A 25,106-nucleotide genomic window follows, 5' to 3' on the forward strand; every position below is an offset into this window, starting at 1 on the left:
ATGTCATTTTGTTCACCCACAAAATTGAGCTAGAAGTGTGCCTCAGTTTTTGAAAATATCATAAAATTGCTACATACACTGATCTAGAACTGAATTTAGAATGCTGACATCATATTCCAGTAAAAATAATATGTACAGTTTTGTTTTACACCAATTTGAAAAATACAGTTTTGAGAAAAGTGCCTTTGTAGTTTTGGGCTACATTTTTTGTATTTGAGTTAAATATACCTATCGTCAGCAATCTGTGGACCATACAGCAATCCTTCCATATAAAAAATCTGATCTTCTCCATCTTCCTCATGGTCATGGTGGTCTTACAGGCCTCTTTGGCAGCTTCTGTCATCCACTGGTTTTCTCACTAGATACTATTGTCATCTGCTTTTGTGCAGACATTGTAACAGGCTGGTCCAAACTCAAGTTCTAACACATTCATAATATCCATAATGCCAGTTAGACAATTGCTGACATTACATGTACAGTATTTTATTCCTGCTTGAATGGTTTTCAGAGAAATTTTTTCATGAATCTCCTTGTAACTCAATAAGAGATTTTCTGGTGAACTTGGAATGAACACTATAATAAAATACATACCCCAGTGAACATTTTAAGCTGAAAACTTGATTTTTTAAATTTTCAGAAAATATGTTTACTGAAATAATGTGTATTATCAATGGCTGTACATCATATAGGCTACTTTTCAAGTTTGTCAGATATTATATTTTAAGTCATATTTGGGAATAAGAATATAACTTGAAGTACTTTAGAAAAACCCATGTAATGGGACCTTCTTCAATATTCATACTCAATGTCAAACACCATACATTTGATGTATTATGCAAAGTAAATTCCATATTTAAACTATACATTAAAAGTGAATCATCTCAAAATTTGTAAATTTATAAAACACTTTGTGCTGTGTAATTTAATTTATTGGACAACATTTTTTTATGAATGTGTCCAAAAATAATTTTTTATAATACTCTTTTAGCTCCAGGAGCTGTAAACAAAATATCAGCAAGAATGAAGATGTCATCAGAAATAGAAGTGAAATGGGAACCACCAAAGTTCAAAGGAGGTCATTTAGATTACTATGAATTAAAAGTTATATCTTTAAATACATGGAACTCCTCAACAATTCAGCATTTCAATTCAAGTAAGAAGTGATATAATTAGGTTTACAACCATTTGTTTCCTATTTTTCTTTAATGCTAAATTTTGTAAACGACTGCATTCAGAAAGAATATTTCATTCTGGAGCAGAGTGTCAATGGTAACAACTTCCTCAGGGGCTAAAACTGTGTGCCAGATAAGGACTGAAATCTGCATCCTCTATTTGTAGGTAATGCTGTTACCATTTGAGCTCTCTGAACACAACTAACAGAGTGTTTCAATGCTTCAAGCCATTACTACCTCTTGCCTGCTTTTTCATATCCTTAAAAGGCAGATAATCTACAATGTAATTTATCATAATAATGCTGCTTTATGCAATCATGCAGGAGAATTCTATGAAGTCTGGAACAGAAACATTTTGGTAACTTCAGACTGAAATATTGGACAGGTTATTAGGCATGACTGAATGACTCATATTTTGAGAGAGTTAACTGTGAAAAGAAAGGTCAGAATTTGAGTCTTGTACTGGTATACAATTATAATTTGTCTGTAAGTTTTAAAGAACATGTTATTTGCTTTCTACCATCCACATGCTCATATGTATGGAATTTTCTCTAATCAAAACAGATATGAAATATGTAAATGTGTATGTATCTCTTACAATTCTGAAATTTGTCTAAAGATGACAGAAACTGTTTTAACTGGTACAAACACAGTTTTATTCTGATTGATATGCTGAAGAAGCAACTATAGTGTAAATTTTATTTTGTACTCTCTCTTTAGCAGTAGATCTTTTGTATGGATTAAAAACATCAACAACATGGAGAAAAATATAATAATAATAGTAATAATAACATTAATATCCTGTTCTTTTTCATTTGAAACATAGAATTACAATGAGAAATTGAAGCAGATTATATTTTTATCGGTTATAATGTATGATTCTAATGTTCACATACCATACACCATATGGCATTAGTGAAGTTTCAGAATATTTTTGTGGAGACTGGTTAGCATTTTTAGACAATAAGAAGCTGGCTGGGAGCCATTTTGAGAACATTAATTGTGGAAATACAAAAATTGTGCAAGTGTTACACACAGTATTTATGATTCTAACATGAATAACAGCACAGACTGACTCAGTGATATGATCGAATGTAACATCAGAGAATCTCAGCATCATTTACTGTTCCAGGAAGTCTTTAAACTCTTACAGCATAGGTTGAGTTGTGTTCTGATATTGATGTTCACTTCATTTATAAATGGAAGCTGCTATTTTTACTGCATATGCGTGCAATCCATGCAAGTAATAAGAAATTGTTTGATACAGCACAGAAATTGTCACTTGTTACAATTACTATAACAGCTGCTGCTTCACACATTGTAATAAATTACATAGCCAATATGTAATAAGGCACTGTTGGCTCCATAGGTTAATGCCATCTCTGCAATGACATTCTTAATTTGGCAATGACAGCCACACAATTATTCCAGGATATGCAGCTGTATCTGGTCATGAAAACATAGGTCTTAAATGTTTGGAAGTCTAACATTGCTCTCACTTATTCATTTAGAAACAGTGGAAACTGAATTAATAGAAAGCATGGCTAAAATTGCTTAATCTACAGTAAGTAGCAACAAACTCTCTCATCATGCATCCAGCAATTTAATTTTTGGAATTCTCACTCTGTAGGAAATCACATGTCAGCTAGGCAGCTAGGCTGTGATGGTGTTCAAGAAGATTACCCTGTGAAACAGGAACAATGATAATGCACAAAAATGGTGTCTAATTAATGAGACCCTTTGTACAGTTGACAAGAAAAAGTAATGTTATTTTTATTAAGGCCTGTACTTGGACTTTCAGATCATAAAATTGGGCAATTCTAATCATTACAGAGAACTATGAAGAAAACACATTTGGATAATGCACACTTGATGAAACTATTCACTTGTGAAATGTGATTTATTTGTCTCATGACATACAACTTTCAAATCATTTGATTTGATGTGCAGAAAACATGTCAAGCTTTACACACTTTTAAGAGAAATACAAAAGTTTATCTTCTTTTATATACATTTCTGAGATACTCCTACACAAAGACATACAATAGTTTCCAGTCTACAAAAAATGTGTAATTCCCTTTTTCAAACTATGAAATTCTCCTCAAGAAATTCTTCAACAGAATAATAACACTTTTCAATCAGAAGAGTAAAGAGAAATCTTTTCAGTGAACCAAGCTACATGTGAAATGTATTACTGTCCTCTATTTCGTTGTAAATTTTTACCCCCATATACACTCCTGGAAATGGAAAAAAGAACACATTGACACCGGTGTGTCAGACCCACCATACTTGCTCCGGACACTGCGAGAGGGCTGTACAAGCAATGATCACACGCACGGCACAGCGGACACACCAGGAACCGCGGTGTTGGCCGTCGAATGGCGCTAGCTGCGCAGCATTTGTGCACCGCCGCCATCAGTGTCAGCCAGTTTGCCGTGGCATACGGAGCTCCATCGCAGTCTTTAACACTGGTAGCATGCCGCGACAGCGTGGACGTGAACCGTATGTGCAGTTGACGGACTTTGAGCGAGGGCGTATAGTGGGCATGCGGGAGGCCGGGTGGACGTACCGCCGAATTGCTCAACACGTGGGGCGTGAGGTCTCCACAGTACATCGATGTTGTCGCCAGTGGTCGGCGAAAGGTGCACGTGCCCGTCGACCTGGGACCGGATTGCAGCGACGCACGGGTGCACGCCAAGACCGTAGGATCCTACGCAGTGCCGTAGGGGACCGCACCGCCACTTCCCAGCAAATTAGGGACACTGTTGCTCCTGGGGTATCGGCGAGGACCATTCGCAACCGTCTCCATGAAGCTGGGCTACGGTCCCGCACACCGTTAGGCCGTCTTCCGCTCACGCCCCAACATCGTGCAGCCCGCCTCCAGTGGTGTCGCGACAGGCGTGAATGGAGGGACGAATGGAGACGTGTCGTCTTCAGCGATGAGAGTCGCTTCTGCGTTGGTGCCAATGATGGTCGTATGCGTGTTTGGCGCCGTGCAGGTGAGCGCCACAATCAGGACTGCATACGACCGAGGCACACAGGGCCAACACCCGGCATCATGGTGTGGGGAGCGATCTCCTACACTGGCCGTACACCACTGGTGATCGTCGAGGGGACACTGAATAGTGCACGGTACATCCAAACCGTCATCGAACCCATCGTTCTACCATTCCTAGACCGGCAAGGGAACTTGCTGTTCCAACAGGACAATGCACGTCCGCATGTATCCCGTGCCACCCAACGTGCTCTAGAAGGTGTAAGTCAACTACCCTGGCCAGCAAGATCTCCGGATCTGTCCCCCATTGAGCATGTTTGGGACTGGATGAAGCGTCGTCTCACGCGGTCTGCACGTCCAGCACGAACGCTGGTCCACCTGAGGCGCCAGGTGGAAATGGCATGGCAAGCCGTTCCACAGGACTACATCCAGCATCTCTACGATCGTCTCCATGGGAGAATAGCAGCCTGCATTGCTGCAAAAGGTGGATATACACTGTACTAGTGCTGACATTGTGCATGCTCTGTTGCCTGTGTCTATGTGCCTGTGGTTCTGTCAGTGTGATCATGTGATGTATCTGACCCCAGGAATGTGTCAATAAAGTTTCCCCTTCCTGGGACAATGAATTCACGGTGTTCTTATTTCAATTTCCAGGAGTGTAGTCTGACATTTGGACATGGAGTTTTAAATGGTGTGCAATATTTTCTTCAAAGCAAATGATTGGCACTCAAAGAATATTAGCTATACACACTGTACAAAACTGATGTGTCTAATAGCTTTCCATTGATGGACTTCCTAGTTTTCATCACACAATGAATATCTGTATTCTCCTCTTAATGGGTCTGCTGCATGAAGGTTATTCACATAGAAGATCTGTTAAGCTAAACCACTTCTTATATTGAATATGAATTTCCACTCTGCAGTGGAATGGGTACTGATCTGAACCTTCCTGACAGAACAAAACTGTGTGTTGGACAGTGGCTTGAACCTGGGACTTCTGCTGTTTGTGGCCAAGTGATCTACCAACTAAGCAATGCAGGCACACTATAGGACTCACCATCACAGCTTTACTTCTACCATTACCTCTTACCTACCTTCCAAACTTCACAGAAGTTCTCCTGCAGTATACGACTTCTTATGTTAAGCTGAGTCACTCCTGAGCTATACTGAAAAAAAAAAAGCTAAAAAAAAAAATCTGACTGGGTATCCAGAAGGTAATTGTGCCATCAGCTTAAAAATGACAGCAGTTCATTGTTATGGGATTAAACATTTTCTAGATTCTATCTACTTTGGTGATGTAGTTCTGTCATGAAGTAGAATTTCTGTAGAAAACTGTGTTTTGGATATGGAAACAACATTAAGCTTTCGAAATTATGTCAAAGGAATACCATAAAAGTTGGCATTTTGTTTTCTCTCAAAAAGGAACTTCTCTCCTATAGACCCATTTGAATGTAGACATTAAGACAAAACATAAAATCTTGATAATACTGATTTCAGAATGCATCATTGTCAGTATAGATTATATGTCATTCCAATTATTATATCACTTCATACATAATTCTTCCCATTTCTGTTTCAATTTATGACCAAAGTCAGCATATAGATTTAAGTGACAATGGATTGATGTCATAAATCCTTTTCTGCTGTGCAATGAGAAATTGTCACTTTTATTATACTAAGACTTTCTGAAAGTGTACGAAAAAGTGGTTTCTCTTTGGTGTTTTAGTATTATCTTATTGATTTCCTCTACCTCTGCAGCATCATTTGAAAAAAAAAAAAAAGTCTGTTTATACACAAGTAACGGAAGTGAAAGACAGACTTTTAAACTTTTTAAATGTAAAGGTGGGAACAGGGTGAAGTATCATTCTTCATATTTATTAATCAGCTGTCAGAACTTTAGGTAACATAAAATATGTGGGACTTGAGTAAATATTTATGCATGTCAGGGTAAGTTTGTTTATTTGTTTCATCCTGGGGATCAATGCACAATATGTGTCAATGATCACTGCATCTCAAGAACTTCTTAAGTTATGAGAAAAATACAAATGAAGTCCAAATTTATGTTCTAAATATTTTATAGTTTATCTTTCAACATTTCAAACTGTGGCAAATTATTCATATCCACTGCTGAGCCAACATTTCAAACATTGGTCGTATTGTTCAGATATACCCTCAAAATAACTTTCCTTGGTGTTTAAAGATGTTTCATCATTTTTTATAAATAAAATATTTCCTCTGGATAATTGTACCCTTTTAATATGTTTTTGAGTTTGCGATAAAGATAAAAGTTCACCGGGCAAGTCAGGAGGGAAGCAGATGTGAGGACACAGTGTTTATGAGAAACGTTTTGTGAAGACATCGTTATTTTGCGATATATATATATATATATATATATATATATATATATATATATATATTTATCTTGTTTTTTTCCCCCCATCTGTTCATATATCTTTGATGTTGTAGCACATTTTTTTTCTTTTGTCCTGTAATATAGGGATAAAAGTTGTTTTCTAGATGTAATACGTAACTGGAAATTATTTCTTTTTTGTAAGTAGATAAATATGTTTAGAGTTTATTGATTGTGGAAAGCTTTAATTTTTTTGTGTTTATCGTTTACTGTAATAAGTTTGGTAGATGGTGGTGGTGGTTAGTGTTTAACGTCCCGTCGACAACGAGGTCATTAGAGACGGAGTGCAAGCTTGTGTTAGGGAAGGATTGGGAAGGAAATCGGCCGTGCCCTTTCAAAGGAACCATCTCGGCATTTGCCTGAAACGATTTAGGGAAATCACGGAAAACCTAAATCAGGATGGCCGGAGACGGGATTGAACCGTCGTCCTCCCGAATGCGAGTCCAGTTGCTAACCACTGCGCTAAGTTTGGTAGAAAATAGTTGTGTGAAGATATATGTAATTTACTTGATGTTGTATAAACTGTGGGTGAGAATATTGAGAAAGAGAGAGAGAGCAATATCGATAGTCAATCCAACAAAGGGATTGTGTGTTGTTGGGTAGCTAGAGAGGCAGACAAATGTTTTACTGTGGGAGTTGTGACTTTTACGAACTGGTGAAGATTGAGTTTAGTGGCAAGCGATGTACGTTTTGAATGACTGTTTTATACCAGTACGTGATATGATAATAGTGAGTGTAGAAACTGGGCGAAGTAAATACTGAGACTGTGCCGTGAGGCGAAGTAACTATGACAATGCAACCGAGAATGGGCGGTATTGTAGCTCTGTGTCTGTAAATTGAACTGCACTTGTATTTTGACTGTGTTTTCGTACACTCAAGTACTGTGAACTTACATATTTATTCGCGTTTTGATGAACTGTCGGACACCTATAATCAGTAACAGTCGTTCTGAACTTAATGCTAACTGTCTATTGTGTGTGAGTACATTCCCGCCCAGGGCCGTTTTTCACGATCGCAGCAGTCATAATACGAATTGACTTTGTGTGTGGCATAAGTAAACTTAAATTGTGTGTGCCAGAAACATTAATACTGTGCACATACAGACATCTGTAACAACAATTACATCGACCAACCTGTGGCCTGCAAAACGCCACTGTAATCAGATTTGTAGCTTAATGAATACCACCACCCACCTGATTATGAGGAAAAATCATCAGCTGCAATCACAAGACCGTGCGAGCAGATCTCAGCGTTTCACCAGGACCAGCCAGCTGCCATCGATATCACGACCATCGTCACAACACACTAGATAAGATTTAAAAGCAGCGCTCTCCTCTCAAAGACTCAAAATTATTGCAAACAATTTTAATTTGCTTTTGGCTGACATACACGTAACATTTGTCTTCTTTAGAATAAAAGTGTTCCCCACGAAGGGGTGTGTTGTATGTAGACATTGTTGACTTTCATTAGCAGTAGCCATTTCCCTTTTAATTATTTCCATTTTTATTTTTTACATTTTAAATCCGCTGCCGCTGCATGTGTATTTTTTTTATAACTTTTTGAGGGTATGTGTCTAAATTCGTGTGCCGTAGCATTTACCAGAAGTATTGTAATGCTTTGCTACTTGGACAAGGGCGCCCGCCATTAATTTCTTAAACGTCGACCAGTGACAGTGAAGCTCGCTTGCTATTGGTGCTAACATTCTATAGTGGGTAATTCAAAGGTGAGTAGCTGTCAAACCACACGGGTTGTGATTACTTTGAATGAGAGTCGTGTAAAATTGTGGGTTCATCACTCAACTTTGGTATTCTTTTGTTTATTGGTGTTAGAAACATTTTTTTTTGTCAATGTCCTTAAATCTTATTTAATATGGTTATTCTATGCTAAACTGGGATAAATGCACGGTCAGATATTGTGTTGGGAAGTAAAATTTGGAGAAACGTCTATTTAGATACGGCTTGATTTGGACTGCATTAGTAAACACGGTATTTTTCGGGTATTTTGGCGATACTTAGTGACAGGGTAGAACTGCAGTCTTCACAGTTTCCAATTAACTATGGCCTGGGTGCAATGTGTGAGCTGTTAGGTGCTACATATCTCTATTTCTACACCTTGGCACTGGTGACAAAACTCTACAGGAAGGATTGTGAAGCAGTTTTGGATTTTTTGCACAATGGTGCTTCTGTTGTAATAAACAACATTTCACAAGGTTATGGGGTGAATGAGGTGAATGATGAGTTGCAGATTCTTTCTTCTTAATATTCTAATCACCATTGCAACTATTGTACTCAATGAGGAAAAATTCATGTACTCATACTTCACAGAATGATTTTTGCCTGCTGCCAAAAAAATACATCTCCAACAAAATTCCATCTCTTAGATATTTTTGGTAGGAAATGGATTTTAGGCAGTGTAATCACATCTATGACAAATATCTTCATTCAATATAGCATAACACTGCTGATTGCTGCCCAGTTACTATAGTGGGCACAGTTTTGCATTAGAATCTCAAGATGATGAGTTCAGTTCCAAAATCAGTGTAACTTTCTTTTGTTGCTAATTTTGTTCTGTTTATTAATACTGTAGTATATGAGGGGGTACCAAAAAAAAAAAAAAAATAAAAAATAAAAAAATAAAAAAACTGGAATAAGATCAGTTACAATAATCAGGCAGCATTGTTACTATCTGTTGAATCAATATATTTGTCATACAAGTGATTATAATGTTGAAAAATTTTCATCTTTTTACATCAATTTTCTTCTGAAAAAATGCACAAAAAGAAAATCTTGTTACAGATATTTCTGTACTGCTAGCAGGCAAGGAATGACACTGTGAAGTCAACGAATTTTTCTTCACCCTGTATCTGAAGGTAGGCTCTGGCTGTCATCCAGTAAATACAGGTGGCATATGATATTTTAAATGGCTATGAGATGTACATTATGCCATAAGAATCAGGAGTTCCTGTGAACATGCAAAAGTACCTCCTATTAACCGACGATGTTATGTACAGGGTGATTGTAATTAAAGTTCCAGTTTCAAAACACTGTGAAAAAAATCACTCCTCATAATGACATCAAATTTTAATGCAATATTATCAAAGAAACATTATGGAAACAAACAAAAAGTTAATGAAAATTTTAACACTAAATGACACTGTAAGTGGCAGAATATGTAAAATAAAAGATGTGGAGTACATGGCTATTCCTCAGTTTGTGTCTTAAATGCTCAATGTGACTGTCTCAATGGAGGATCACATGCTGCTGGTAAAGCTATTTACAAGAATGGTGAGCGTGCACCAGTAGTTCTGCAGAAGTTCTGGAAACTCAAGGGTATGAAAAAAGGCTTTGGTCTGATGTCTGTCAAGTTTGTAGAGAAAATTATCATGAAATTTGAAAAGACAGGTTCTTTTGAAGTGCAATGTGGCAGAGTGAGGGAAACAATTGATCCAGCATCAATAGAAAATGTGTCAATAGCATTGCAGGAGGGTCTGAGAGATGAGTACATCAACATGCATTGCATGAGGAATTGCCTGAATATTGGACATGCCTGTGAACATGGTACACAAAATTCTATGAAATGTCCGGCATTGCAGTCTTTACCCATGTTCAGGAGTTGCTACGTGTTGATCTGCCATAAGACAAACATTTGCTCAATGATTTCTTGCTTGCATGGAAACGGACAATAAATGGTCATGGGACAGTCTGTTGACAGACAAAGCCTGTTTCCATCCCCAAGGATATGTCAATTCACAGAATTTCAGAATATGGACAATGGAAAATCTGTTCGCATGTTAACCAGTACTGCTCTATTCTGCAAAAGTAACAATGTGGTTCAGCTCGATGACACTGTTAATTATAGCGTCATACATGAGCAGAAAAAAACTACAGCAACAAAAAGGAGTTGTGTGACATAAATGGAAGTTGGCAGGCATGTTTTTATGTCTAAAAGATGATGTCTATTCAAATTTCTCAACAGTCATTTAAAGAGTGGCGCTAGTAGCACCACTATGAGGGTGGAAATCATGTTTGTTTTCAATACATGCTGTAACAGTCATTAGCATTAGTTACGTTTGACATTGGACATGGTGAGTTGATGTTGGTCAACAGTGCCTTTAAGCTCACAGAGATGCCAGTACCAACACCTTACTAAGTTTGAATAAGTTCATGTAACAGAACTACAAGAAGCAAGATGTTCCTTCTGCAATATCACAGAAAGACTTGGTGGGGATGCAATCATTATTGCTGGGAGCAGTGATCATGAGAATGTATAGTCACAAGAAGACCAGGTGCCTTACACCCATGTGGCACTACCAAGAGGGAGGACCATCATGTCTGGGGTACATCTGTGCTGCTTTGCTTTACATCTGTAGCAGCAATTTGAGCAGCAGTTGGCACCACAGTGACACAACAAACTGTTAAAAATTGGTTACTTCAAGGACAGCTCCAAGCCAATGCCCTATACCATTCATCCCACAGACCCTAAACCACCGCTGTCTGTTACTTCAGTGGTATCAACCAAGAGCTCATTGGAGTGCGGGATGGAGGTCTATTATGTTTTCTGATGAAAGCTGGCTCTGCCTTGGTGCCAGAGATGGCTGTGTGTCAGTTAGAAGGGGGCCAGTTGAGAGTCTGCAGTCAACCTGTCTGCATGCTAGACACACTGGACCTACACCTGGAGTTATTGTCTGGGTTGCAATTTCGTGTGACAGAAGGAGCATTCTCATGGTCACCCCATGCAAACGGACTCCAAAATTATATGTCAATCTGGTGATTCAACCTGTTGTGCTGTTATTCATGAGAGATAACCCAGGGGATGTTTCCCAACAGGATAACACTCACCCACATACTGCTGTTGTAACACAGTGTTCTAGAAAGTGTTGACATTTAGCCTTGGTCTGCTCAATTACCAGATCAGTCTTCAATCAAGCACATGTGGGACATCACTGGATGACAGCTCCAGCATCATCCACAACCAACATTAACTGCCCCTGTACTGACCAATCAAGTCACACAGGCATGGACCTCCATCCCACAAACTGCCATCCAGGACCTTTACAACACAATACATGCACATTTTCATTCTTGCATTTAACATTCTAGCAGTTACACTGGCTATTAATGTATCAGAATTTCACATATGAAATGGCTTATCTCATGATTACATCAACATATGATCTTGCAATGTTAATCACTTAAATATGTTACCTAGATAAATTCAGTCCCAAAATTTCATTACTATATTTTAATTATTTTTTGGTGTTGTGATTTTTTTCCATCATTGTATTTTTTGAGAAGGTGATTCCTGTAGATTCTATTACCTGTACCATCACTGGTAAATTCTATGAGAGTCTTTTGTGCACCAGACCCATTCCAACCCTTCAACAATGTGGATGTGTGGGTAGGATAATTTTTATGTGAGATAGCACTCACACTGACGTTGCACAGCCAAAGAAGGAGCTGCTGCAGAGGCATTTTGGAAATGCTAGAATTATCAGCCATCATTTCTCTACAGCCTGGTCATCTGGATCACCTGTTCTTAAAGCCATGTGACTTCTGGGTGCGGGATTATCTGAGATATGCTGTGTTCATTGCCCTTATTAAAAATGTAACCGACCTGAAGGCACAAATTGTGCAACATGTTCTGGATGTGACCCCTGAGACACTCCAGTCCATTGTGGAATATGCTGTCTCTTGATTTTAACTTGTGGCAGAAAACAGTGGACAGTACATCAAAAAGCATACAATGTAAACTTTCACGGCCGGTATTGACTTCACTTAAAACTTCCGGGCTGATAGGCCGTGGTCGAAGTATAAAACTGTCTTCTAACGTTTCATCTCCGACTGCGGGAGACATCATCGGAGGTAAAGCGGCGAACTGCGAAGAGGACTCGAGGAGGCGCTGATTATATAGGCAGTACAGAGGGCGCCACTGTCGATCACGTGGCGTCGGCTATGAGATTGTCTCTGGTAATGCCAACATTCTCGAATGAAAGTAATCGATCGTCACGCTTGCGGTGCAACGCTGACATCCAAATTTTATCCAGTTTAACACCTTCGTCTTTCCTGTTAAAATTATTATGATGTTTATCAATCTCGATAGCCTCTCTATACAAGCGTGCATAATAATGCGAGGTTTTTGATATGACGCTCATCTCGCTGAATTTTATTTCATGATCACCTTCCTGGTAAACATGTTCCGCTACGGCCGATTTATCCGTGTGACCTAGGCGGCAATTCCTCTTATGTTCGACAAGACGGGTGTTCACACTTCTCTTTGTGGTACCGATGTAAACCTGTCCACAACTACAAGGAATTTTATACACCCCCGGTGCAGCCAAAGGGTGCCGTGCATCTTTTGCCGACCTTAAGAATTCTTTTATTTTCCTAGTAGGTCTGAAAATAGTTTCCACCCCATACTTGCCTAAAACTTTCCCAATGCGATCTGTGATCTTGCTAATGAATGGAAGAAAAACTTTGCCCATGGACGACTGTTGTTCATCGTTACTCCTGATTCTCTGCCTAGAGCGAAGTGCTCAATCTATATCCTTGCTAGGAAAGCCATTCTTCACGAAAGCTGACCGTAGATGTTCAATCTCATCTTTTAAATAAACAGGTTCACAAAGTTTGTGCGCCCTGTCTACCAAAGTTTTCATTACACCTCTTTTTTGTCTAGGGTGGTGGTTTGAATCTTTGTGTAGATAACGATCAGTATGTGTGGGCTTTCTATACACCTTATGGCCCAACGGTCCGTCCGGTCGTTTAATCACAGACACATCCAGGAAGTTCAATTGCCCATTCCTTTCTGTCTCCATAGTGAACTGGATTTTCGGATTAATGCTGTTTAAATGTGTCAGGAAGGCATCCAAATCCTCTGCTCCGTGTGTCCATACTACGAACGTGTCATCGACATATCGATACCATCTGGCTGGTCTCTTACTGGCCGTCTGCAACGCCTGTTGTTCAAAAGTCTCCATAAATAAGTTAGCCACAGCAGGACTGAGAGGACTACCCATAGCCACCCCGTCAATCTGTTCATAAAAGTCACTATTGTATTGAATTGAAAGTAGGTTGTGGTGAGGCAGTGTTGGAATAATGCCACAATATCGGTGGGAAAAATATCCGCTATGCATAAGATAGCTTTGTTTACCGGAATCATGGTAAATGAAGACACAACGTCAAAACTGACGAGGATATCATCCGGGCCCACGCTCGTTTCCTTTAACTTGTCAATGAAGTGAGCTGAATTTTTAATATGACTGTCCGTCCTACCAACATAAGGCTGCAGCATTGAGGCAAGGTGTCTAGCTAACTCGTGTGTTGGTCCGCCTATAGCACTGACAATTGGCCTCAACGGAATCCCAGGTTTATGAACTTTGGGTAAGCCATAAAGTCTAGGTGGGTATGCTTCTGTTTCCGGTAAACGAAGCTATCTTATGCATAGCGGATATTTTTCCCACCGATATTGTGGCATTATTCCGACACTGCCTCACCACAACCTACTTTCAATTCAATACAATAGTGACTTTTATGAACAGATTGACGGGGTGGCTATGGGTAGTCCTCTCAGTCCTGCTGTGGCTAACTTATTTATGGAGACTTTTGAACAACAGGCGTTGCAGACGGCCAGTAAGAGACCAGCCAGATGGTATCGATATGTCGATGACACGTTCGTAGTATGGACACACGGAGCAGAGGATTTGGATGCCTTCCTGACACATTTAAACAGCATTAATCCGAAAATCCAGTTCACTATGGAGACAGAAAGGAATGGGCAATTGAACTTCCTGGATGTGTCTGTGATTAAACGACCGGACGGACCATTGGGCCATAAGGTGTATAGAAAGCCCACACATACTGATCGTTATCTACACAAAGATTCAAACCACCACCCTAGACAAAAAAGAGGTGTAATGAAAACTTTGGTAGACAGGGCGCACAAACTTTGTGAACCTGTTTATTTAAAAGATGAGATTGAACATCTACGGTCAGCTTTCGTGAAGAATGGCTTTCCTAGCAAGGATATAGATCGAGCACTTCGCTCTAGGCAGAGAATCAGGAGTAACGACGAACAACAGTCGTCCATGGGCAAAGTTTTTCTTCCATTCATTAGCAAGATCACAGATCGCATTGGGAAAGTTTTAGGCAAGTATGGGGTGGAAACTATTTTCAGACCTACTAGGAAAATAAAAGAATTCTTAAGGTCGGCAAAAGATGCACGGCACCCTTTGGCTACACCGGGGGTGTATAAAATTCCTTGTAGTTGTGGACAGGTTTACATCGGTACCACAAAGAGAAGTGTGAACACCCGTCTTGTCGAACATAAGAGGAATTGCCGCCTAGGTCACACGGATAAATCGGCCGTAGCGGAACATGTTTACCAGGAAGGTGATCATGAAATAAAATTCAGCGAGACGAGCGTCATATCAAAAACCTCGCATTATTATGCACGCTTGTATAGAGAGGCTATCGAGATTGATAAACATCATAATAATTTTAACAGGAAAGACGAAGGTGTTAAACTGGATAAAATTTGGATGTCGGCGTTGCACCGCAAGCGTGACGATCGATTACTTTCATTCGAGAATGTTGGCATTACCAGAGACAATCTCATAGCCAATGCCACGTGATCGACAGTGGCGCCCTCTGTACTGCCTATATAATCAGCGCCTCCTCGAGTCCTCTTCGCAGTTCGCCGCTTTACCTCCGATGATGTCTCCCGCAGTCGGAGACGAAACGTTAGGAGACAGTTTTATACTTCGACCACGGCCTATCAGCCCGGAAGTTTTAAGTGAAGTGAGTACATCAAAAAGTCATGCACCAGTCTCATGACAATTAAAAACCAATTTCATTGTCACTTTTTATGCAGTTTTTGGCCTCCGTACAACTAAAAACCAATTTTTCCCATCCAATGTGGTATGACCTTACCATGGTGGATGGGCTTACCTAACTAACAGTGTCACAATTTTTGAATGCCATACTTGTGGGCACATTGCACAGCACACTTGGTTCAATGTGCAACTCACACCATTGCTGATGTGTTGCAATTCATCTGTCATTTGTAGCTGAACTCATTTATGGTATGATGCTTAGAGCACCATATTGTTAATTTTTTTGTTTCCATAATATTTCTCTCTTCTTCAATAATATTCCATTCAAGTTGGATGTCATTCTGAGCAGTAGTTCTTTTTTTACAGCATTTTGAAACTGTATGTTACACCAACAGAAGATTCACAACACCCTATAAGCAATGAAGACTTTTCATTGTGTATTATGACCATAACTTTCAGCAAATAGAGATGATTAAACATACACCTTACACCACATTAAAATTATAAGTACACTCATTCCCTGTATTTCTTAACAACCATTTTGAAATGGTTGGTCTTTCAATATAGATGACGGTCAGACACTTTCATTTACAAACAGACTAGAGTATCTATATGTTTAGAATGCTGGTATTTCTACACATTTAGTGAATCTTTTAATTTTTGGAGATTCCCAATGTCCTGCCCTTTGACTTCATGTGACTTTGATGTTACATACGTTGCAGCATAAAAATTATTTACTGAATGTACTGTGTCATCATGAAAGTCAATGACATTCAGAAAGCCATTGGTTTCCTATGTTGATATTACTCTGTTTAGATTAACAATAATGTTTCCATTAACAGCAAAGATAACTATTTATGTCATTTGTTGAAGGAGAATGGGAAGTTATTCACATCCAACAAGAAGAGCATATAGTTATTTCTGTGTGTAAATCACTTTAATTATTTAACAAGTAAGATGTAACATAGTGAATATACAAAAATATGTATAACTAAGTACTGTTCTGTGGATTTCATCAACACTATCCATTTTTCAGGTAATCTTCAGTATATAATCCCTGTGCCGGACTGTCACCACGTTTCTTTTAGTTACAGTTTTGCCATCAGAGCTGTAAACAAAAATGAATCGAATTATACTTTCTATGGACCATGGAGTGAAACAAAGGAAATTTTCTGCAAAGCAATAAGTAAAAAATTCTTTCCTTTATTTAACTTATTACAGTAGTTATAATGGATTTTTAGTTTCATAATTAATAGTTAATCATATCCTCTCACCACTATAAAAATGTGGGTTTTGCTACACCTAATTGGAACTGGGAAGAGACATGACATTGTAGCACAAGAGTGTCACATCACACAGGGTTAATTTAGAGTGAATTCAGAAAACAGGTTTCTCCATCTAAGACAAGTCCACTGTAGTTTGCAGACCTCTGCAGAATATCTGGTTAGCACATATAGATGTCCATCTGATGGCTTGCTAGTCAGGTACACACAATAAAAGGTAATGGTCACTGGAAGTTAAATAGACTGAACAATACAATGTAAAAAAGACCATTAAAAATTAACCATAGTCTGACTTGCAACTTTAAACTTATAATAACAGTGTTCATCATAGAAGCCTACATCTACAGATATTCTTCTTAAAACACTGTACAGTGCTTGGTGGTCAGCACTTTGTACCAGTGTTAAGAATGCTCAATTCTATTGTAATAACTTCAAGTTGAACAAATATATTTGAAGGAAGATGCAATACATGAAAGTCACAGATCAAGTAAACAGAGTAAGACATGTGTACACTTTAACAGTCAAATCATAACTGAGTCCAAGTCTTGCGGCCGCTGGCTGGCTGGCCGCTTAGGTGGCGCTGCTGCTGCATGGCTGGCAGACAGCGCCGCATGTAGAGAATGCACGTAACTGTGCGGCGGCACTTTGAAAGATTGGCGAGTCACAACACTTTTCCCCCTTTGAATTTTTTGCACAGGTCTTGATGGAGGTGGCCTGTAGATTGCTAACATCCATAGGTGTTGTTTGACTGGCTGAGGCTTCCCGTACGGACGGAAGTGTCACCGATGATCACGGGTCGAGATGACAGGAGATGTCGGGGTCGAATCTGCTGGGGCCCCATGCACCAATCTACCCATTGTGGCAGGTCCGATTGTTATAACAGGAGACATGGGCGACATGCCCACGTCCGTGGGAGAAGGAGGCGAGTAGAGTTGCTCCAACAGATGATGATCATCTGGTTCGTGCATGGGCATGTCTCCTGGTGGCGTCAGTTCTTGTGCTGGCACCGATATGATGGTGAGAGGACTGCATTGTGAGTAATGATAGATTCCAGTATCCCGAGCGTCAGGTAGAGCCGAAGGTGGTGTAGCGGCATCCGGAACAGGCATTGCCGGCACACAAGGCTGAAGCTGGTCCGAACGACGCACTGCAACACCCGTGTCCAAATGGATTTCATACAGGCGTTGGCCACGGTGTCTTAAGATGCGGTCAGGACTCCATTTGGCCACCTGCCATATCCCCGTACACATACAAGGTCATCGGCGGTGAACTGGCCAAGTGAAGGCACCTGTGGCCGTGAGCTGGAAGGCCACAGAAGATGAAGTAGCATGAAGGCTGTCGGCCATGTAAGAGCTCAGCCAGGCTGTGGTCGCCCTTGGGGGTGAAACGGTAAGAAGCCAGAAATTGGAGAAGTGCATCAGCAGCAGCAGAAGTCAGGAGTTTCCGCATCTGAGCCTTAAATATGCGGACCAGTCGTTCAGCCTCACTGTTTGACTGTGGATGGAACGGAGGGGCCGTGACATGCATGACGCCATGACAGGCACAAAAATCCGCAAAATCAGAAGAGGCAATTTGCGGACCATTATCAGTAACAAGAGTAGAGGGAAGGCCTTCCAAAGAGAAAATGCGAGCTAGAGCATTGGTGGTTGCCGCGGTGGTAGGCGACATACAACGGACAATGAAAGGAAAGTTAGAGTAGGCGTCAATAACGAAGAGCCAATAAGTACCTAAAAAAGGTCCCGCGAAGTCAGCATGAATACACTCCCAGGGCTTCTCAGGCAAAGGCCACGGTGACAAAGATGACTTAGGGGCGGCGGCCTGTGGCTCGCAAGGGCTGCAGGCAGCGGCCATGTGTGCGATTTCAGAGTCGATGCTGGGACAGTATACATGACAGCATGCCAGAGAGTTTGTGCGAGAGACACCCCAGTGCCCTTGGTGAAGGAGGCACAAGACCGAAGCACGCAAAGACGCAGGCACCACAAAACACGGCGAAGCATTTTCGGTGGAAAGGAGGATAACACCATGCCTAGCCGTGAGGCGGTAACGCAAAGCGTAGTAGTTCCGCAATGGATCAGTAGTCTTAACGGATGGATGATCTGGCCAATCCTTCTGAATACAGTGTAAAACCTGGGAGAGGGTAGGGTCAGAACCCGTAGCAGCCGCCAGCTGGTCCCCGGTGATGGGGAAACTGCCCACAACCTGCTGCTCGGCAACATCCAGGTGGAAACACAAAAGCTCGTCCCTATTGAATGCCAGATCAGGACCCATGGGAAGGCGAGACAGTGCATCAGCATTCGCATGTTGAGCCATCAGCCGTAAATGAATCTCATAATTGAAACGAGACAAGTAAAGAGCCCAATGCTGAAGGCGGTGTGCAGCCTTGTCGGGAAGTGACATTGATGGATGAAACAAGGAAACAAGTGGTTTGTGATCCAAAACAAGATGAAATTTGGATCCATAGAGAAAAACACCAAACTTATGAAGAGCATAAATAATGGCCAAAGCTTCTTTTTCAATTTGAGAATACTTTTGTTGGGCATCCGTGAGTGTTTTGAAGGCGTAAGCAATGGGTAGTTCAGAACCGTCAGAAAAACGGTGTGCAAGGACTGCACCGATCCTGTATTGAGAAGCATCCATGGCAAGAACAAGATGTTGGCCAAGTCAATAAGTAGCCAGGCATGGGGCCTGTTTCATCATAGTCTTCAGTTTCTGGAAAGCTGCATCGCATGACGCGGACCAGTGAAAAGGCACGTTTTTATGCAGCAGGTGATGCTACGGCTGAGCCACCAAAGCAGCAGAAAGTAAAAACTTGTGATAGTATGCTATTTTCCCCAAGAAGGACTGCAGTTCCTTAAAAGATGTAGGGCGAGGAAGGGCATCAATAGCAGCGACAGTTGCTGAAGCGGACGAATACCGTCCCGAGAGAGTTGAAACCCCTAGTATGTGATAGATGCCTGAAAAAATTTTGTTTTCCGAAGATTACACTTAAGACCGGCAGTCTGTAAGACATGAAAAAGTTTGCAGAGATTTTGAAGATGTTTGTCAGTGGTGGAGCCAGTGACAACAATGTCGACCTGGTAATTTATACACCCAGGGACAGTGAGCAATAATTGTTCCAAGAACAGCTGAAAGAGAGCAGGGGCGCTAGCAACCCCAAATGGCAATCATTGGTATTGATAGTGGCCGAAAGGTGTGTTAAGGACCAGAAACTACCGGGAAGCAGCATCGAGAGGAAGTTGATGATAAGCTTATGAAGGTCAAGTGTAGAAAAATACTGGCCTCCAGCAAGTTTAGTGAACAACTCTTCAGGTTGAGGCATTGAGCATTTACAGTGGCTTTGACATCGCAACAGAGACGAATATCACCATTTGGCTTAGCAACGACACTGACAGGAGAGGACCACTCACTGGAAGTGACAGGAAGTGAGACCCCTGAAGCAGTGAGGCATTCCAGCTACCATTTGACCTGATCACGATGGGCCACAGGAATGGGCCCAGCCCAAAAAAACTTAGGCTGAGCAGTGGGTTTCAGCGTGATATGAGCTTCAAAGTCGTTTGCATGGCCTAACCCAGGAGAAAAAAGGGACGAAAATGTCATCGACAAGGAATCCAATTGAGCATAAGGAATAGCATCAGAGACGATATTGACAGAGTCATCTATGGAGAACCCAAAAACACGAAAGGCATCGAAACCAAAAAGATTCTCCATGTTACTATGGTTGACCACAAATATGGGAACAGTGCGAATGACAGATTTGTAAGATACCTCAACATCAAATTGTCCCAAGAGAGAAATCTTCTGTTTATTGTAAGTCCGTAATTGCCTAGTGACATGTGACAGGATTGGAGAACCCAACTGAAGATACGTCTGAGAATTGATGATAGTGGCAGCAGAACCAGTATCCACCTGCATGTGAACATCTCGACCAAGTATTTGGACAGTGAGGAATAACTTCCCTGAAAGGGAAGAAGTACAATTGACAGACAACACAGAATCAGCGTCATGTTCATGAACATCATGTATGCGGTCAGATTTGCAAATGAATGACACATGACCCTTTTTTTTGCATTTGTGACACATGGCCCAACGTTGTGGATAATCTTCTTGTGAATGTTTCGTAAAACACCGCGGACATGAAGGAAGTTGCCGTGGGTTTTGCTGCAGTTTCTTAGAGGTTTGTTTATGATTAGGCCGAGGCTGTGCTTGGGAGCATACTGCGGCCACGTCGGCCGGCGGGGACACGCCACACGCTTTGTCAACATCACACAGAGGTTGTATTTCCCCCATGTTGTCCCATGCCTCTATTTGTGCTCGAGCAGCATGAGAAATTTAAAAAGACTCAGTGATGTATAGGACTTCATCTAGAGTCTGATTTGCCAACTGAAGGGCACGTTGCCTAACTTCCTTGTCGGGTGCCGATCGGATAATAGCATCCCGTACCATTGAATCAGCATAGGATTCTTTGTGAACTTCAGTAACAAATTGACACTTTCTACTAAGACCATGAAGTTCAGCAGCCCAAGCGTGATAGGATTGATTCGGTTGTTTTCGACAACGATAAAAGGTAACACGAGAGGCTACCACATGCATTTGCTTTTGAAAATAGATGCACAGAAGTGAGCACATTTCAGCAAAGGGCAAAGATGCAGGATCTTTCAAAGGAGCCAATTGCGACAACAACCGATACATTTGAGGTGAAATCCATGAAAAGAACAGAGACATGTTTGTTCGTCCGCAACATGAAATGCCAAGAAGTGCTGTCGAAGATGTTTTTGGTAATGAGACCAGTCTTCTGCCATCTCGTCGTAAGGAGGAAAAGTAGGTAGAGCAACGATGAGAGACGCCCCGCATTTGATGCTACAACAAAATCATGTATCGCATTTGTGAGAAGCATTTGCTGTTCTATGAGACCTTGCAATCGTTGCTCTAAAGTAGCCATGGAAACTTGTGGGTCAACAATGGAAAAGAAAAATCCCATCCTTGTTGCCAATTGTAATAACTTCAAGTTGAACAAATATATTTCAAGGAAGACACAATACATGAAAGTCACAGTTCAATTAAACAGAGTAAGACGTGTGTACACTTTAACAGTCAAATCATAACTGAGTCCGAGTCTAGCGGCCGCTGGCTGGCCGCTTAGGTGGTGCTGCTGCTGCATGGTTGACAGACAGCGCCGCATGTAGAGGACGCGTGTAGCTGCGCGGCGGCACTTTGAAAGATTGGCGAGTCACAACATCTATCCCATATGCATAAGTAGTCAGGAAAAAAGAGTGCCTGTATGCCTCTGTACACTCCTCAGTCCCTCTTATTTTCATAGTGCATAAGCATCATTTGCGATGAAAACAGTATAAGTGTCACACAGCATATTTCAAATATTTATTCTCTAAAAGCAACATACAAAATTTTATGACCTTTCTTCAAAAGACTGCTGTTTCAGTCCCCTAAGTATTTCTGTTAGACTTCCATATGTGTCATACCCTGTTTCTACAATCCCATCAGTGCATCTACGAATTCATTTCATCACCCCTGTTGGGTCTACTTAATATGTACTCCAAACAGTGGAACAGTGTTCTATAACATGTAACAGGTGCATTTTGTACACAGTTCCCTCAACATGAAGGTTGCACTTTCATTGAACCATCTGAACAATTCTAAGTTTGCTTTTCATCTTCCTTACTTCTGATTTCATTTTTTTCTTCATTTAATACCACAAAGTAGTATTATACAAGTTTATTTAAATAATCTAGCAACTGCCAGAAATTTACCATTAATCTTGTAACTGTGTGCTACTGGATTTAATCTCTTGTTTATGGGCACGATCTTGCATTTGTCTATATATAAAGGCAATTGTCATTATATCATTTTAGCAGTTAGCCAGTAATGATACTTCCCTGGTGGTATCATCATCATCAAAAAACTATCTCAGAGTGCTACTGGTCTCAATCTTATAAAAAGTTTTACATATTAAGATGACTAACAGTCCAGTTATGCTTTTTTGGGGACACAACCAGCATTTATTTCATTTCTATCAAAAATTTATTATCCAATACAGTATATTGGGTTCTACCAGTCAGTTGTCTTTGAATCAATCATTTATCTGAAAATGTATTCCATATGATTTTGTCTTGGTTATAAGATGACACAGAAATGCAGTATTGGATACTTATGCCTGTTATCTGCAAGATATCATGTGAAAAGCAGTGAGATTTATTTCACTTAAGTTAAGTTTTCTGAACCAGTGCTGAATCACAAAGAGAAACTTCTTTTCCTTCAGGAATGTCATAATATTTTAGTGGAGAATATGCTTTATAAGCCTTCAACTGACAAATGTTATTGATACTGGGAGTCATTCTGTGTACCCCTTCTATTACTCTCATTATAAACAGAGTGATCTACACATTTTTCCTGTCATCTGAGGCTGTTCACAGTAAAAGAGACTCTCAATAAATCACATGCAGAGAAACGGGAATCATATACACACAGTGATTTTGATCAATTGGGCAGTCAGTGGCAGATAGTCACTAAGAGAATAGGCAACAGTTCTTGAGTAATAAAGAGAATGCTTCTATGCAGCTGGTGTGTTGGGCTGGTTTGAGAACTAGGGGTGTAAATGGATTTGACCTAGGGGACTGGCTCTTACACTATACTGGAGAGTACTATCTGTTTGTAAAGGCCACAGTAAAACCTTCAGTGTGAGATTGTTTTTCATTGCAGGTGCACTGTCCATGGGTGTCTAGATTGTATGGGACAGACATTTTGGTGTGGGGCAGATACCAGTTATTAATATACAGATATTGTTGATTGGTGAGCTCATTTTTAGGAAGCATCTGAAGTGATGGTCAACATCCAGGAAACTGGCACACTGAACTGAAGAGGAACAGTCGAAGTAGATAGGGGATAAGGTGTTATGGCTGTGGATAAATGACTATAAAGTGTCCTTTCCCAGTGTCCACATGGTGACGATATAAACACTGAACTTTAGTCATAGAATCCTGGGTAGCCATAAGGGCTTCATCTAGGTGGCCCATAGCAGGTTTGGCATATGAAGGTACCATGCTGGTGCCCAAGGTTATGCTATGCATTTATTTATATATCTTCCTACTGAAGGAGAGATGGTTGTGGATAAAGATATAGATAGTCATGTGTATGAGGAAAATTGGGTAATAAAGACATTTGGAGGGGTAATAGCTGATGGCAACAAGGACATGGGCATGGGAAATTTTTAGTGATTGGGGACATGGTGTGAACAGTGACTAGTGCACCTACAGTGTTTACCCCAAATGATCCCTCCCCTATGTCGTTCACATTCTTTTTATCTCCATGTAACTTCGTCTCATTGCTGGTGAATCCCTGCTGCATCTGCCTATGACAATTAAGAAAATTGCCCCTATCCATAGAAAAAACACAGCCCAATATCCATGATACCTAACCCATGGATTCTCCGTCTCAATGGTATAACTATAAATTCACCTATTATGAATGTCTGCTGCTCATTTCACAATGGCTTCCAAGTCTTCAGAATCAGCACTCTCTATCCCTCTAAATGGCTCTGAGCACTATGACTCTATCCCTCACAAAGCTAGTTCTAGAGAAAGAAATTTTCATGGCTCAGGCCCTCTCTGTAAGATACTCCTATTATTCAATCCCAGTTTTCCATGACACCTCTCCCAAATTCAGCTCCTTGCTCCCCAACAATTGGAAAATCATTGCAAAGACAACCTACAAAAGTTATTCATACAACTGTTTTGTTACTGACCAAAAGATAACATAGAACTTTGACTGCATCTGTTCACAGCTGCATGTAGTTGTGTCCATGATCCATTCCTACCCAACAAGCTCCTGGTTAACTTCCAGAAATTCCTTACCTTCAATATGGCCTCACATTCCTTCCATAGGTCCCTCCCAGTAGCATGAACTACTTGACAGAGGAAAGAGCAGCCATCCACTATATTAAAACAGATCTTGATTTGATTATTCTCCTCACAGGTAAAGTCTCTACCACTGTTGTCATGAATTGCAGTGATTTTCTGTCAGATGGTCTCTGTCAGTTGTCTGACTTTTTGACTTGTGAGCCAAGTTGTTATGGTCCCCTGCCAAGAGGTCACCATAGCCTCCAATCTGTATACTCATCTCAGAAAAACTCACCTGAATCCATCTCCCTTGTCATTGCAACCACCCCCTCCACACCCACCTTCTGTATACTTCCTAAAATCTACAAACCAAATCACACTGTATACCCCCTTGTAAATGATCACTGTGTTCTCATGAAGAGAATCTCTATTCTATCTGACCAGCCACTCCAACCCATTGCCTGAAGCCCAACTTCCCATGAGAGGACAAAAACCATTTCCTTCATCAGTTCTCCACCATGCCTATACCATTAAAACCCATGTACTTATTATCACTGTTGACACTACCT

At 40.6% G+C, this 25,106-nt stretch overlaps 1 protein-coding gene across 4 annotated transcripts in view; it reads left to right on the forward strand.

Annotated features, from left to right (window-relative positions):
- LOC126248028 (cytokine receptor-like) overlaps window positions 1–25,106 on the forward strand; it is a 475,141-nt gene that overhangs the window by 379,996 nt on the left and 70,039 nt on the right. For all 4 annotated transcript variants that reach the window (XM_049948628.1, XM_049948625.1, XM_049948629.1 and 1 more), the window contains 2 exons: window positions 989–1,153; window positions 16,441–16,590. In XM_049948628.1, the coding sequence (XP_049804585.1) occupies window positions 989–1,153; window positions 16,441–16,590 (315 nt within the window). The remainder of the gene's footprint in view (window positions 1–988; window positions 1,154–16,440; window positions 16,591–25,106) is intronic.

The sequence above is a fragment of the Schistocerca nitens genome, chromosome 3 (genome assembly GCF_023898315.1).
Source record: "Schistocerca nitens isolate TAMUIC-IGC-003100 chromosome 3, iqSchNite1.1, whole genome shotgun sequence".
Taxonomy (NCBI): domain Eukaryota; kingdom Metazoa; phylum Arthropoda; class Insecta; order Orthoptera; family Acrididae; genus Schistocerca; species Schistocerca nitens.